The 14,618-nt window shown below is 37.3% G+C and overlaps 1 protein-coding gene across 3 annotated transcripts in view; it reads left to right on the top strand.

Annotated features, from left to right (window-relative positions):
• Positions 1 to 621: 621 nt before the first annotated feature.
• Positions 622 to 14,618, top strand: part of znf800b (zinc finger protein 800b) — a 35,449-nt gene continuing 21,452 nt past the window's right edge. The window contains exon 1 of one of the 3 annotated variants that reach the window (XM_028451544.1): positions 622 to 762. In XM_028451544.1, coding sequence (XP_028307345.1) covers positions 712 to 762 — 51 coding nt within the window. In that variant the 5' untranslated portion in view covers positions 622 to 711. Of the gene's footprint in view, positions 763 to 3,068; positions 3,328 to 4,814; positions 4,929 to 14,618 lie in introns of those variants that run through there. The other 2 variants (XM_028451548.1, XM_028451545.1) reach the window with 2 other exon arrangements.

The following is a 14,618-nucleotide window of genomic DNA, read 5'->3' as shown; positions in this document are numbered from 1 at the left end:
ACTTCTTTTAAAACTTACTTACGTAGAAGTAAAATGACTGATTTATAAATGTACTCAAAAAAGTACAAGTACCCAAAAAAGAGGAACTCAATCACAGTAACGTGATTACTTTCACTTCTGAGTAATATATTGTGTATGTTCGTGTAGAAAAAGCCTATATTTTACTATAGTTATTATATTATACAAACCATTGGTGCCTGAATAAGATGGTGATTAATGTAAATATTATGGAGAAATTTTAAAACTTGATATAGATTGTGATATAAAAAGGGGATTTAAAAAAAAAAAAAAAAAGTGTAAACGTCTTCCTGCTACTATTTGAGTATATAAACTTGATGCACATACAAGACATTACCAGTTCTTCTTTTTTCCTTTATTTTTTTCTTATTTATACATGGGTCACTGTATTTGGATTATGATGACTATTTCTGTGTCTATTGCTGTTTTCTTATATATGTATATATATATATATATTTTACATGTATTGAAATCAATAAAATGTAATTTAATCCTTTACAAATGTGTTGTTTTCATGTGTTGTTCAAACACTCACATTCAACAATCAGTTAAATATGATTTTTTGAACCAGGTGCTGTTAATCTGCTAATCAATCACCTCCTGTACATTTCTATCATCATCACCTGTTGGATACTGGAGTTACAGCACTTATTATGAACACTGGGTTATTTCTAGAAGTCTGCTTTATCATATATGATGAAAAATGTACAAGTTTTGGAGCTGAACAAAACGTTTGTGAACAAGGTAAGAATGAATGCTATTGCTAATATGTGTTTAGCTAATTAGCGTCATCGTCCTGCTAACAGCTGCAGGACGACGATGTAGCTAAGGTTGCTAATTATTATTATGTATTCATTTTTATTAATGTGTATCGTTTTTATGAATGTATACATTATGTATATTGCTAAGAATATCGACCAATAATATATTATCACTTCTAAAAGCTGCAGTTTGCTTTTTTAACCACTATTTATTGGCTACTTCGTTTCTGTTTTTGCTAACTAGCAAGCTAACATGTTGTTACACTGGAGTTATTGGCGTAAAAAATGCTTATATGTGATATTCCTGGATTTAAAAGTGGTCATCTTCAACATTTGTCCTACATAGGTTGTATATTTACCCTCAAAGAATAAAAATAACTCGTAACTATTAAAATAACGTTGCTAATTTGGATTTTAAAACTTCCCATAAAGCCATAATACAATGGAAAACTGCTAATGAAGCTAAACTGTGTGATGATAACTCTGACAAAGTAGCCAAATACTTAAAATAAAATTCGTATTTTCTGCTTTATTTCTAACAAAAAGTGAATTTAGTTGTGTTGCTTCACATGGAATATGGATTAGATGAGAAATTAAGTAATTACAATATTAAATCTAAGGATTTAAAACAGAAAGTTTTATTACAGCAGGGCCACAAAAATATAAATGTATAATCCAAGGGCCAAGTTATGAACATTTATATCAGCATTTAGAATAATGACCAATCTGAACATTAATACAAGAAAAAACAAAGGGTTTGTGTGTTTTTTGTGTATTTTATTGTTATTTTATGTCATCATTAAATGTGTTTTTGAAGTCATTTTGTAAATTTTTGTTGCTGTTTTACGTGTTTTTTTGGGGTTTTTTTGCAGTTACTTGGGTCATTTTGTGTATTTTTGCACTCTCCTTGGGTATATCTGTTGCCATTTGTGTTTTAGGAGTCACTTTATACATTTTGTTGTGGTTTTGTGTAGTTTTCTGTCATTCTGTTGTCGTTTTGTATGCTTTTCTCTCATTCTGTGTGAGGTTTTTTCTATACTTTTTCAGTTTTTTCTCTGTATTTTTGTGTTCGTTTTCTGAGTTTTTGGTGTAAATATTGGGTTTTTTTTTTTTTTTTTTGTCATTTTGTGTGTTTTTTTTTTTTTAAAGTCATTTCCTGCATTTACTTTTGGGGGCCGCATAAAATTAGACCAAGGGCCGTATGTGGTCCCCGGGCCGGCAGTTGCCCATGTCTGGATTAAGATAAGGGAATGTTTTGAAAATCATATTTAGGAAAGCAAACAATTTTCACAAATTATTATATTAAAATTATCAAAAGCAAAAAGTGAAAATTATAATATATAATCTATTTTGGGTACAATATTGCCTAAATTGTGTTATTGGGGATTGTAATCATGTGAAATTGAAAGTGTAATAACTTGATGTAAACCAAATTTTGTTACAGATATTTAAGTTTAACCCCCAGTTTGTTTTCCTTTGTGCATTTTAAAGTGTTTTTGTTCATAAACTTCTTAGATAACAGTGGATTTTTTTCAGCTAAATAAATAAATGTGGTTATGACAGATTCATATAACAATGGACCATAATATTGCTGACTTTATGGATGGGCCCCAAAAAGCTCTCCCCTTTATCCCCCCTTATACAGTCTGTTTGTGGTATATAATATTGCCTCAGTTGTGTGATTGAGGATTGTTATTATGTGAAATTGAAAATCTCAAACGACAACAAAAATGATGCCAATAGCAAACAAGAATACACAAAAAGGTTAGTAGGTTACACGAATACAGACAAATGTCTCCAAAAATGTTAAACAACAAAACACAAAAAATTACTTCAAAAAACCAGGAAAATACATAATAGCAACATAGATACCCAAAAATGACTAAAAATAAAAATAAAAATAAACACAACAAAAACACATAAAATGAGAGAAAAGTATAAACAAAAATACACAAAACAACAAACCCTTTCTTACCTCCTGTATTAATGCTTAGATCTGTCTATTCTTAATGCTGACATGAATGTTGAGTAAAAACTTGATGTAAACCAACTTTTGTTACATGTATTTAAACATAACCCACCGTTTGTTTCCCTTCTTGCATTTTAAAGTGTTTTTGTTCATAAACTTTACACATGGTTCTACCCTGTCTCCACGTTGCGTCGTGGACATGTTGTGGAGAGCTGGATGCCCTAAAAACCCTGCGCGTTTTGGGGACACAAATTAGCGCCACAGCCGCGACACAGATTCAAATCAGGAGCATTGTTGAACTTTTGTCACTCAGGGGAGACTCATTCCCTTCTTTTGACTCAACAATGTTGCCATGAAATCCGGGCGTTTCATGTGAAATTGGACGTAGAGGGTGCACCTTTGCGCAGAGGAGAGGCTCCGCTGGTGCACAAAGGCAGCGGCTCACAGAGGAACTTGTTCAGAGTGATCCGGGGACGCTGGGAAGGCGAAATACCACACACTGCACTGGAAAGTAACCGCGGTGGCGCAGCTCTACCTAACCTAAACACGACACTTCACCACCCGTCCAACAAACACAAGGTAAGGACTTTGTTTTCGGTGCGTTTGAGCCGGGCTGGAGCGCTGCGGAGCGGCTTGGAGCTCCTTTCGCTCTGGCTACCCGAGCGTGGTTGTTTTGCAGAAAATGGCGTCATCGCCCTCTTGTTTCTGCCTGGCCGCGGTGGGGAGAGGACCACTTTCAGAGACTTAAAGCAGCCTCAGGACAGCGTCTCTCACCACCAAAACGCCGCAGCTGGTACTAAGATGTGTTTTATTCAGTAAAAATCAGTCAAATCTGCGAATGGTGGATGATTTCGCTCGGTAGAAGGACGCGCAAAGATGGTAGGGTCACCGGTCCTGTGCGCCAAGCTGCTTCTTGGAAAAGGTGGCACGGAGCCGCAAAACGCAGCGTTTTATATTGATAATGACACCATCTCCATCAATACCTACTTATCCTAAATGTCAGAGGATATATCAGGGTTTTACTGTGGGGCTGATGGTAGTGTTTATCACAACGCTGCACCTCGTCTTTGTGTATATTTTATCCGGGTTAGCTCGTTTTTACGCCGCACTCTGCCCATGCAGTAACCGGGCCTCTCTTTAACGCCATGGAAGGTGCATTTTATATCAGCCTTGTGCTTTGATCAAGTTAAGAAGGCCCCATTGTTGCACTAAATAGTGGCGATTTTCGGCTGACAATATAACCGTGTAAAAGGAGATTTTCGGGGGATAATGGGGGCGATGCAAATCGTGCCATGAGAGCGGAGATGTGCTCTGCGCGCTGTCCTCGCCACTTTCCAGCCTGAGGGACAGCCTGAATGCGATACTAAATAAACGTCTTTTGGATGATTTGCTCAGTTTGCACAAAACTGGGGGAAGTCCGGTGCTGCGCAATGGTTGTGCTGTAGCTTTGCGCATGCAGAGAGAGCAGTGGCAGCTGCTCTAACCGCCGCCACCATTTCACCACCGTTGGACAAACCTTTTGTAAATTGTTTGGGGACTCTTGGATAAAAGAGCACAATGGCATGTGCGCAGGCCCGTTGTGGCTCGTGTAAATGTGGTCCCTGGTCCGGGTGTCCTGTCCTGTCTCTACCCGTCAGCTACGTGCATGCGTCCTCGCGCTGGCTGGCTACCACGCACGCATCCACCACAGCGAGGCCAGTGCTGCTCCTGTTGTGGCCAAAAGTACATGACTGTGTGCGCTTATCAGTGTTTTCACGCGGCCCACTGTGATCACACAGAAACTACATGACAACACCTCACACACAGACCACACGCCACTCGCTCCGTGCACATTTTTATTAAGTTTGTTGAGTTATGCAACCGCGCATCCCCGCGGAGCAAAGCTCTTTTATTCGCCGTTATTCATCGGTCCGCCTCCATCGGATGGATGCATCCGAGCAGAATGAGCGGAGACGGTCCAGTCCCCGTGAAAAACTGCTGTAATGGATGAGAAGGATCTGTCATGTGCAAATCACTCAGTGCCATTTGCGTCACAGCCCGCGGCCTCGCACGCCCATGGGGGGCGACGGAGTTGCAAATGGAGACCGAGCCTGCTGACGCTTCCCCAGCTGAAAAGCGAACCAACACGCACTCGCGCCGTGCGCATCCGCTCTCCAGCTGTGCACCGGCCCATCTACACGGTAAATCTCCCTGTTTTGTTCGCTATGGTGTGGTTTCCACCGCGCTACACGGGATGCGTAAGTGGATGCGTGCACACATACGCGTGCTGGGCTCGGCAGGCCGACCGGAGCGGAGTGCACATTCGTCCGGCGCTTCCCTCATGGTGCTCGGTGCATGTGGCTAGTGTGGGGCCGCTCGCGTGTGTCTCCGTGGTGTTGATGTGACGCTCAGACGTGTTTCTAACGGACTATCACACTGGATCGACTCCTGGCATCGTTTGTTTTCCTCACACCCTCGGTGCGCTACGCGTTTCTGGTTTTGGAGACGCCGTTTTCACTGTGTTGTTTGATACTGTTGCGCTTTCGGGTACTGCGCATGGCTTCATCCACCAGAGCTGTTAGTATCAGAGAGAAACCTCTGACTATTATTTAAACTGAATGATGTGCAGAGAAACCATTTATATGCAAAAGGTTGGTTGGTAAAACTTTGAAATCTTTGTCTGATCTTGTGGCCGATTAAACACTCTGCCACTTTAATTGAGTTATTGAAACGTTTTAAGTGATTTTAGTCATGTTTTACCTGTGCTGCTTATTAATCAGCGTAATCAAACCATAACCACAACTAACATATGTTTTCTACTTTTGTGTCTGCACAAATACATTCCCAGAATATAAATTCGCCTTTACTTTACGTTGTAAACAACAATCCAACCCTTGGATTTACTTAATTTTATCCTGATTGTTCAATAAAATAATTGCTTGTGCCTTATTTCCCAATACAACTGTCACATTTCATTAAATAAATGAAGGGATTCACATATTTTGCCAGATATCCTAAAAATGTAAACACAAATGTGTTTGTATTGGGTTTAATTCATGTAACATAACTAGCCATATTATTATACGTGAAAGAATTAGCCAAGCTCGACCCTCTGAACAGTCCTATAAGGCCAATAGATCACGTTTGACCCCATAACAACTCAATATCTCTGATTTTGTATAATCTATTAAATACCTAAACTAAACATACATATATTTAGAAATCAGTGGTTTTCTCTTTAAATAGATGACAGTTTATACAGCATTCATATTCCAAAATGTATGCCAGATCTTTGCTGTGAACACCTAATGAAGTGTGTAAATTATATATTTTTGTCAAAAGTTTTCCATAACTTTGTGCTTCTGTTTGTTGTTATTGGTGATTTTTTTAAGATGACTTAAAACCTGGTTCTGTTCTTTTATGTAAGGATCGGAAAAGTTAATTCATAGTTTGTAACCCTCTGTAAAAAGTATTTGAGTTTATTAGTAGGGGTGTCTCAATACAACTTTTTCCACTTCTGATACGATACAGATATCGTACCCTTGAGTATTGGTTGATACGGATCGATGTGATATCAGCTGGGTTCATACATAGTTTTATAACTTATTTTGTAGTGTGGAATGTTAGAATGTTTTGATCGAGTGTTATTATTCAAACAGAAAACAATAGTCAGCAACAGTAGGTATGAAAAAAAACAGATCAATTTATGATTAACCAATGGGTTACACACGTTTTTAAGCTAAAACATAAAAATATTCTACAACTGAGTAAAAGAAAAAGAAGACCCTGAAAAGTAGCCTGAATAAATCCAATAAAAGCAATATAAATTATATCAGATTTCAGTTGCAGGCTGATATAATCCAATACTTGTTTTATGCCGATATCTGATCGATCAGGACACTTTTATTCATAAGTGACAGATCCAACAATGATGGTGATGGGTTAACTTTACATTCAATGCAAATGATTTAGGCCATTATGGAATATATATAAAAAACAGTTATAAATAGAAGAAAAGCCTGCATGTGTTTGAAACTTAACCTTCCATACTTGTATATAAATAGTTAAGCTCAGTGACTTTTTTTTTTTCTTTAAAAAGCCCTCTGAGATTTAAAACGGAAGTCAAAACTATCTTCTATCCCTTTAATGGCTTACATGTGTATTGTTCTTAAGTGAAAATGTTAGACGTCAGGCAACGTTTTGATGATGTCACTGTGACTCAGTTTAATGATGGACTGTTGTCCTACTTCACCAAATCAGCTCATCAAACCTGCAGCCTCTATCATTTAACTGTCCACTCAGTGTTTTTATCTCAGATGGAAACATCTTGTAGGGTGTCAGCTGTCAACAAATTAAATTAATGGCTGTTTGCTAGAAACATTAATTAAGCACACTTTCTTATTCTTCACTGGTGTTTTGCTTTGTTAGGGGTAAAGGTGAGCAGTATTTGACCATGACCATTACTTTTACAATTGTTTAGGATTGAAAAAAGCATGTTCAGGGTTCTCACCAGGAATTTTTTCAGAGTGCAGGGGATTACTTAGTGGTATGTGCTGCAGGCGCACAAGTGTTGTAGGGGGTCCGACTCCGGGGTTTTACATTTTGAAATCTATAACCCTCTGAAACACTATTTCCTGCATTTTGAGGGCCACATTTTGTTAAGTAAAGTTCAAGTTGTTTTTTTAATCTTTGTGACAGCCTTACTTTAAAGCCGAAAGTTATTGTTGAATTGGTGAAGGCCAGGGTCATGATGATTGGAGTTGGAGAGTTACTCATGCTTGGTATAGGTCTTCCACAAATAAATACTCAGAGACACTGTATAGATAAGAAATAACATTTTATTCAAAAGATTAATTGGAAGACGTGCTTCGGCTTTAAAACTACCGCGCCCGGCCCGCCTAGTTGTCGGCCAATGAGCGTCATGCGAGTCACGCAAAACAGAGCAGCAAAGGAGAAGCCGTCCTCATGTCGGGACAAAACAAGGCTATCGATTACATCCTCTTGCCACATTACTCGGGCGGGCACTTGGGTGGGCGTCTTGGTATAAACAGAGACGCACAAACAGGTGTTATTTACCTCGTTCTCCATTCTCAGAGCTGTTCCTGGCACCAAGACAGAGCAAAGACGATAAATAAATTTTTTTCAAATTTAAATGAGGTGTTATGTGGGACCAACAGTAATATTAGAACTGTTATGGACACATGGCCCCTGAACTCATTAATTTTATATTTTTCTGTTGTTCAAATTAGTTTTTAATTTAGATAGTTTTTGTTTAGATTATGAAGCACACTGTTTGTATTGGATGGTGATTATGAGTTACAAAGCGGAGGATGGACACAGGCAATATTGGGGCAGCTAAGTAGCTGCAGGGGTCCTCAGGTGAAGGCGGGACAGATTGCCCGTTTAAAGAGACGCTGGCCGATGCATGTGTTTCTCGGTTATGCAAATTAAAAGATGGGTAAAACAACCCATGTGCACCTAGAAGTCCCTTTTGTATCCGAGTGTGCAACAATTATTTTAATGCTACCAATTAAAAAAGAAAAAAAAAACAACAGAAAAGTCCCCCGACATCACAGCGTGAGGTATTAAAATCACAGTGTAGGGGCCCCCTACGCTCAACTGCACGAGTGCGCTGGTGAGAACCCTGGTGTTATGTTCAGCACAAATCATCTGGATGGTAGACTTTGACATAAAATTTATTATCCACCATAGTTATTGGTAATTTTACTTATTTACTTGTTTATTTTTTTAACCTGCAATTTTATTGAACTGTTACCAACTATCAGCCTAAACATTTTCAGGCTGAAGACATTTCCCTTTGCTATGATTATGTAGATGTGTCTCTGTGTTTATGTTTGACACTTGGCTGCAGTATCTTTGCATATTGGTGGAACATATCGTGTCCCTGCTTTGAAATAAGACTGGCCAATGCACTTTATATGTATTAGCTCTGTTGTATGGGGGTTCCAGAAGTTGTAATTAGCTGTTTGGTGTCTAACACACACTGACAAAAAGCCTGGATTCATCGGTTAATGGAACTTACACCTTAGACCTATGCCTACTTTTCAACGGCTAACTGAGCTCAACCTTTGACATTGTAAGTAGAGCTCGGCTAATTCATCGGTGCGGCCGATTTTAACACCTTTGCACAACGTTGCAGCCTCACTGTGCCACCTTTCCGCTGGTTAATAGTAGTAGTGCTTTCGTGAGTCAAAATTTTGTATCATATTAATTACGCTGTGGCAAACTAGTGCTTGGAAAAAAGATGCAAAATTAAGTTAGAATATGTGTCAGAAAAAGATGTTTTTCAACTTGTGCAACCCAACATAACACTATATTTCTCTACATGGTGAACAGCATATGTACAAAGCTCCTGAGTGAGCAGAGTCAATGGTTAGTTTTCTTTTATTTTTTTCCCCAAAATAGCAGTGTTGATAGAAGTCAAAGCAGGTTAAAGGTCACATGGGCTGGGTTCAGATGCACTGGAGATCCCCATCTGAATGCCACATCTCTGTTACCACTGCCTTCTGTGGTCAGGTGCCATCACTGTGTCTGCTTGGAGTCAGCGTCTTGTCAGAGAGTTGAATCCATCAAAGTTGAAGACAAAACAGACTGTAGAATTAGCTGTGAAAAGACAGTGACTGCTGCAGTACATCTGCTGCCTTCACTGCTATACACACTGTTAGTTCATGTGTGTTTAGTAGTATTGGTTGGACAGTAATCTTTCTAAATTGGTACCTTGATGTTTTTTTTCCCCCATGCCTTTTGAAAAGGGAAAATTAAAAATTATGTGCTGGGAAAACATGTGACTTTGAACTGGGAAAAAATATGACAAATTGATATCATCGTGATGTATGCAGTTTTTTTTGACTGAAGATGAACTTCTTTGCTTACCATCCATTGTACTTTCCTCCTGCACCATATTTAACAGGCTCCTGTTTTTCTGCTAAAAACCTCCCTGAACTGTTAAGGAACTATAGCATTGAAGGAGTGCTTCAGTATCTGGCACCAAGATGCTAGCATTTCTAGATTCTCCTCTACTCAGTTTCACAGTTAACCCATTTCTGTTTTCATTTTTTTTGTTCCAGTTTCTTTAACTTAATTAGATATTATTACTAGGGTTGTCACAAAAGTATCAATGCTAAATGTTGTATCTGGATACAATACTCATTTGTAAAAGTCTCAATACCAACCCCCACCCTCTTTCTCTTCACACACACACAGCTACAGTGTATCATACACTGGTACGCACTTCCCCAACCTAGTATTTAGATTGCACAGCACTACCTCAATATATTGTTCTAATCGTTTTGGTTTATTTTATTTAATTTTTTTTTTCTGCACTACCTCAGATTACCTTAAACTTGTCATAGTTGAAGTTTCTTTTTACACAACTCTTTATTATTATCATTTAACCACTGGTTCCGAGGGTATCATGCATTTTTCTTGTTCGTAAAAATATTTTAATAAAATTTCAAGGTCATTTTTAAGTTCCTGTGTTATTGAAAATGGTATAGAGCACTGAATATTTTCCTGAGTATCGTATCAAGTTGAAGATTTTAGTATCGTGACAACCCTTATCATTACAGGTTATTAAGCTTTGCCAAATCATGCAAAACTCTCCTAACAGAGGGTTAATTAAATGACCTATTGTTATTAGTAGTTTTATAGTTCAGATGTGTGGAAATGAAACGGGCTAAAATCACGTGGGATTACGCAATATTTGACATGTCCCTCCATTTGCCACAGTGGCTCAACACTCAGCCATTAGATTTAAGGGGAAAAATATTCCGGAATCGCGTGACATTGTCCCAAAACATGTAGTTGATTGTTTACTCTGTGTCACATAGCTATTTTAGTAGGTAACATCTATCATTTTGCCAGATTTTGTAGGGAGATTTTGCTCGAGATTTGACTTTTACGTCTCTTTTCTATGTCACAATCGCCTGTTTATGCTAAAAATAGCGTGAAATGTGTAATATTGCCCCAAAATATGCATATGACCGTATAATTCATGTGGTATTGCCATTTACATCTGATTGTGCATAATGTAATTTTAAAAAAATTCTATGATCACGGAAAATGAAAGGCCCTACAAATTATTAAAGGTGGTTCTTAAAGTCATCAGAGTTTTAAGGCGAGCATATTCCATTCACACAAGATAAGATTGATATTTTAGATAATAAAAAATAAAACAAATACAAAATTTAATGAAGTAAAAAAGTATTTTCTTAAAGCATTTCTTAAGCATTTTGACTTCCTGGCAGGAAAAATTACTGAACGAGGCCACTGGCATTAGGGAATACAGTGTCCATGAGTGATTTTAATTATCAAGCCAAAATTGATGATAAGTTCTGAGGTCATGTGTGCTGATACTGTTCCCAACAGAATGATAAACTATGTGTTTGTGAGTGAGAGAAAACAAAAGAAAAAAGTAAAATGGCCATCACCATTCTCCAAAATATAATCAAGACCCTCTTGCTTTGAGGTGACATGGCTAACCTCTGTAACATTGTGCCAACCACAGAAACTGAACTGAGGACATTATACCTGAGTCATAGAAGGAGTCACCACAGCATACCCATATCTGTTACCGTGGAAACAGGAGAGTCCCTTGTGTTGGCCTGTGAGCGAATTATTGTGTGGTGGGGGCATCTTTTTAACACACGTTTGTCTTTCAAAAGTGATCCAACAAAGTTTTTGGCATGTTCAATTGACTTGTTAGAAAGTTAATCCCCTGCTGCTGCTTTGTAAAAGCCATGCTTATACCCAGGAGAAACATCTTAAGGTTTAGCTCTGCTCTTTCATTGTGGAGCTTGCATGTTCTCTTAGAGCTAACCAAAACACTCTCACCTTGTTCTTCTTAACTTTTTGATGTAACAAATAATCTGGGGTGTTAGTAGTAGAGTGCCAACTAGATTGTTAGTTATTCTTGAGTTCAACTTCATACTCATTAATTTAATTAGTTTGTTTTCTATTTAGCGAGCGTGACTGCAAAGTTTTAAAGTCCACGTTGACTGCCTATGAAATGTCTTTTCAAAAGTGTGAGACAGAAAGAAGTTGACATATGTGCAATGGATTTCACTCTCTTAGAAAAATCAATCAATCAAGTTCATTTATGTTGCTCTTTTCATGCACAAAGTCCTTTTTGTAATTAAACAGACTAAAAAAACCACGTCCCTATACCATAAGTTCCCAATAATGATCCTCTTAAATGCTGTTGATTCCTCTGGTGAGATGTTCAGGTTTAATATCTGAATTTTACAACAAAAAAGCCCCCTTCCAATTAATTGCAACTATCTTTATCGCTGATGTAAGCAGAAACTTGGCAGGTATGTGATACAAGCATATCCAAATTTTACTATAGCCTTTTTTGTTATTTATTATTACACCTGAAACTGCCTGGTCGGCTAGAGCTGGGCCACTGCCCAAGAGAGGTGTAATGGATTTGTTGTGCGTGCAGGAGCTTTATCACGATATCCTGATCTCTTTAGGGGTGAGAGTTAGTTAAAGCTGCAGGACTCCAGTCGACCCCTAACATTTTTTAAACTGTACCTGTTTTCATCTGATGCTAGCGTGACTCAAAGCACTGCCAAAGTGCCATCTCTGGTGTTTTTACATATTAAAAGTCGTGCCAAAACAATGGCAGATGTTGATAATGTTGCTTCCATGGAAACAATCGACTACTGCCAAAATGAAGTGTCTTTAGTGACATTTAGTGACGGGGAACATCATAAACAAACCAGAACAAAATTGGTGTCAAACGAATAACTGTCTTCCTTGTCTGACGAAAAAACAGAAGAAATCCCAGTGAAGTAGGAAGTAAAAACACTTCTTAAAGAAAGTTTTTTTTATTTCCTCTACGCCAGTGGTTCTCAAAGTTTTTTGGCTCAACTACCCCCTTTCTCTAATTTATAAATCAAAGTGACCCCTTTTTTTGACTACGACATTTTGCTCAGAATTCGATAATATCAAGCGTAATGATGGAATGAATGAGTGATAACACACATCTTAAAAAAATCTAACTCCATGAATAAGTGGAATGAAACAGTATTTAATACTTCCTGTATAGATTTATTTCTATAGTTTTTATTATTTCTGGTCATCTCCCTCCTGATGTGGGACCAACTAGTGTTGTATTTTCAACTCATGTTCTAATCAAGATCATTTCTATCATAATTTTGTGTTTTTGGTGTCATTTTGTTGTCTGTTCTTTTTATTAATCAGTATATTTTTATCTTATTTTGTGTGTGTTGTTGGTATTATTTAAGTTATTTTCTGTGTGTTTTTGGTGTCATTTTGTTGTTTCTTATGTCATTTTGTTTCTCTGTTATTTTTTTGTATTTTGTTGTGATCTTTTGTGTTTTTCGCTCATTTAGTGCGTCTTTGTCATTTTGTGTGTTGCTGGTAATAATAAGTATTTTTTTTCTCTTAATGTGTGTTTTTGGTGTTGTTTTTCTTTACTTTTTATTGTTCGATGTATTTTTCTCATTTTGTGCATTTTTGTTGTAACTTTATGAGTTGCTGGTAGGGGTGTGTATTGCCTGGTATCTGGCGATACGATTCGTATTCCGATACATAGTTCACGATACGACACAGTATATCCTGATATCAAAGTTTAAGGCGATTATTGCAATTCTTTTTAATATATGACTTAAGAAACAACTAATCTGTGAATGCGTACACCTTTGTGAGAACATTATGTATGAAATATGTTTTATTGGCATATTTTACCCTCAAAACATTGGCTTTAACATGTGCCAACAACTTAAAAAAAACATACAATCTGCCTGTGGTTTTTAAACTAACTTTGACTTTAGTGCAACTTAAGGTATATGAGGTATATGCCTAGAACAACAATGATTGCAGAAAGTTAGTACTTTCTTTTTAGATTTTATAGAAAAAACACAAGCTGGTCAACATGCCCAGGTTTCAGCGCACTTCTTTGTGCAGTTACAATGTCTCCTGCAGTGGAAAAGACTTTCCTGTTTAAATAAAAAAAAATCGATATGGATGCATTTCGAATCGATCTGAGAATCGCGCAACGTAATATTGCGATATATTGCCGAATCAATTTTTTTCCACACCCCAGTTACTGGTAATATTATATTATATAATATATATTATATATAAATAAACATGATAAAATCCCGTATTTTTAATGTTTTCATTTGTTAATTTTCCTCCGTCTCTCTTTTAAGTACCCCCTGTAGTGCTATTGCGTGCCCCCATTTGAGAAACACTGCTCTATGGGACTCCAAATCCCACAAAGCAATGGGCAAAAAAATTTTCCAAAGTGGAAGTCACATGATAATTTCTGGACATATTGTTTGTGATGGAGTCAAAAACAATGTTGCAGTAGCAAATTCAATCTACGACATTTGTTGTCAGTGAATCCTCCAGTTTTCCAGAAGAAACCCCTTCATTTTATTGGCTCTGAGGTCTACTCTGTCCATCATGTTATAAAGAAATGTAGCAGCTAGAAGATAAATGAATGAATAGATATTATGCCTGAACGATTTTGGAAAATAATGTAATTGCAATTTTTTTTTCCCCCTCAATATTGCAATTTATTATGTGATTATTTTTTCAAGGGCCTCGTCATGTATTTTTCAATGAACACAAGCAATAAATCAATCTGTTTCATAATAAACTATTTCAGATTTATTTAAATTTTAAACTAACTTCATGTTTCATGGAACATGTAAACATGTGGACTGCATTTCTTAAGTACTTTCTGAACTTAACAGGACTGTACAAGACAGGACAAGAACAAGAAAAAAAAGAAAATTACAGCATTTTATGATATTGCGATAATATCACAAATGCAATTAATTGTTCAGCCTTAATAGATATCGTACTTTTTACAGTTAAATCTTGTCATTGACCAA

The sequence above is a fragment of the Gouania willdenowi genome, chromosome 6 (genome assembly GCF_900634775.1).
Source record: "Gouania willdenowi chromosome 6, fGouWil2.1, whole genome shotgun sequence".
Classification (NCBI taxonomy): Eukaryota; Metazoa; Chordata; class Actinopteri; order Blenniiformes; family Gobiesocidae; genus Gouania; species Gouania willdenowi.
This window is presented reverse-complemented; position numbering and strand designations above follow the sequence as displayed.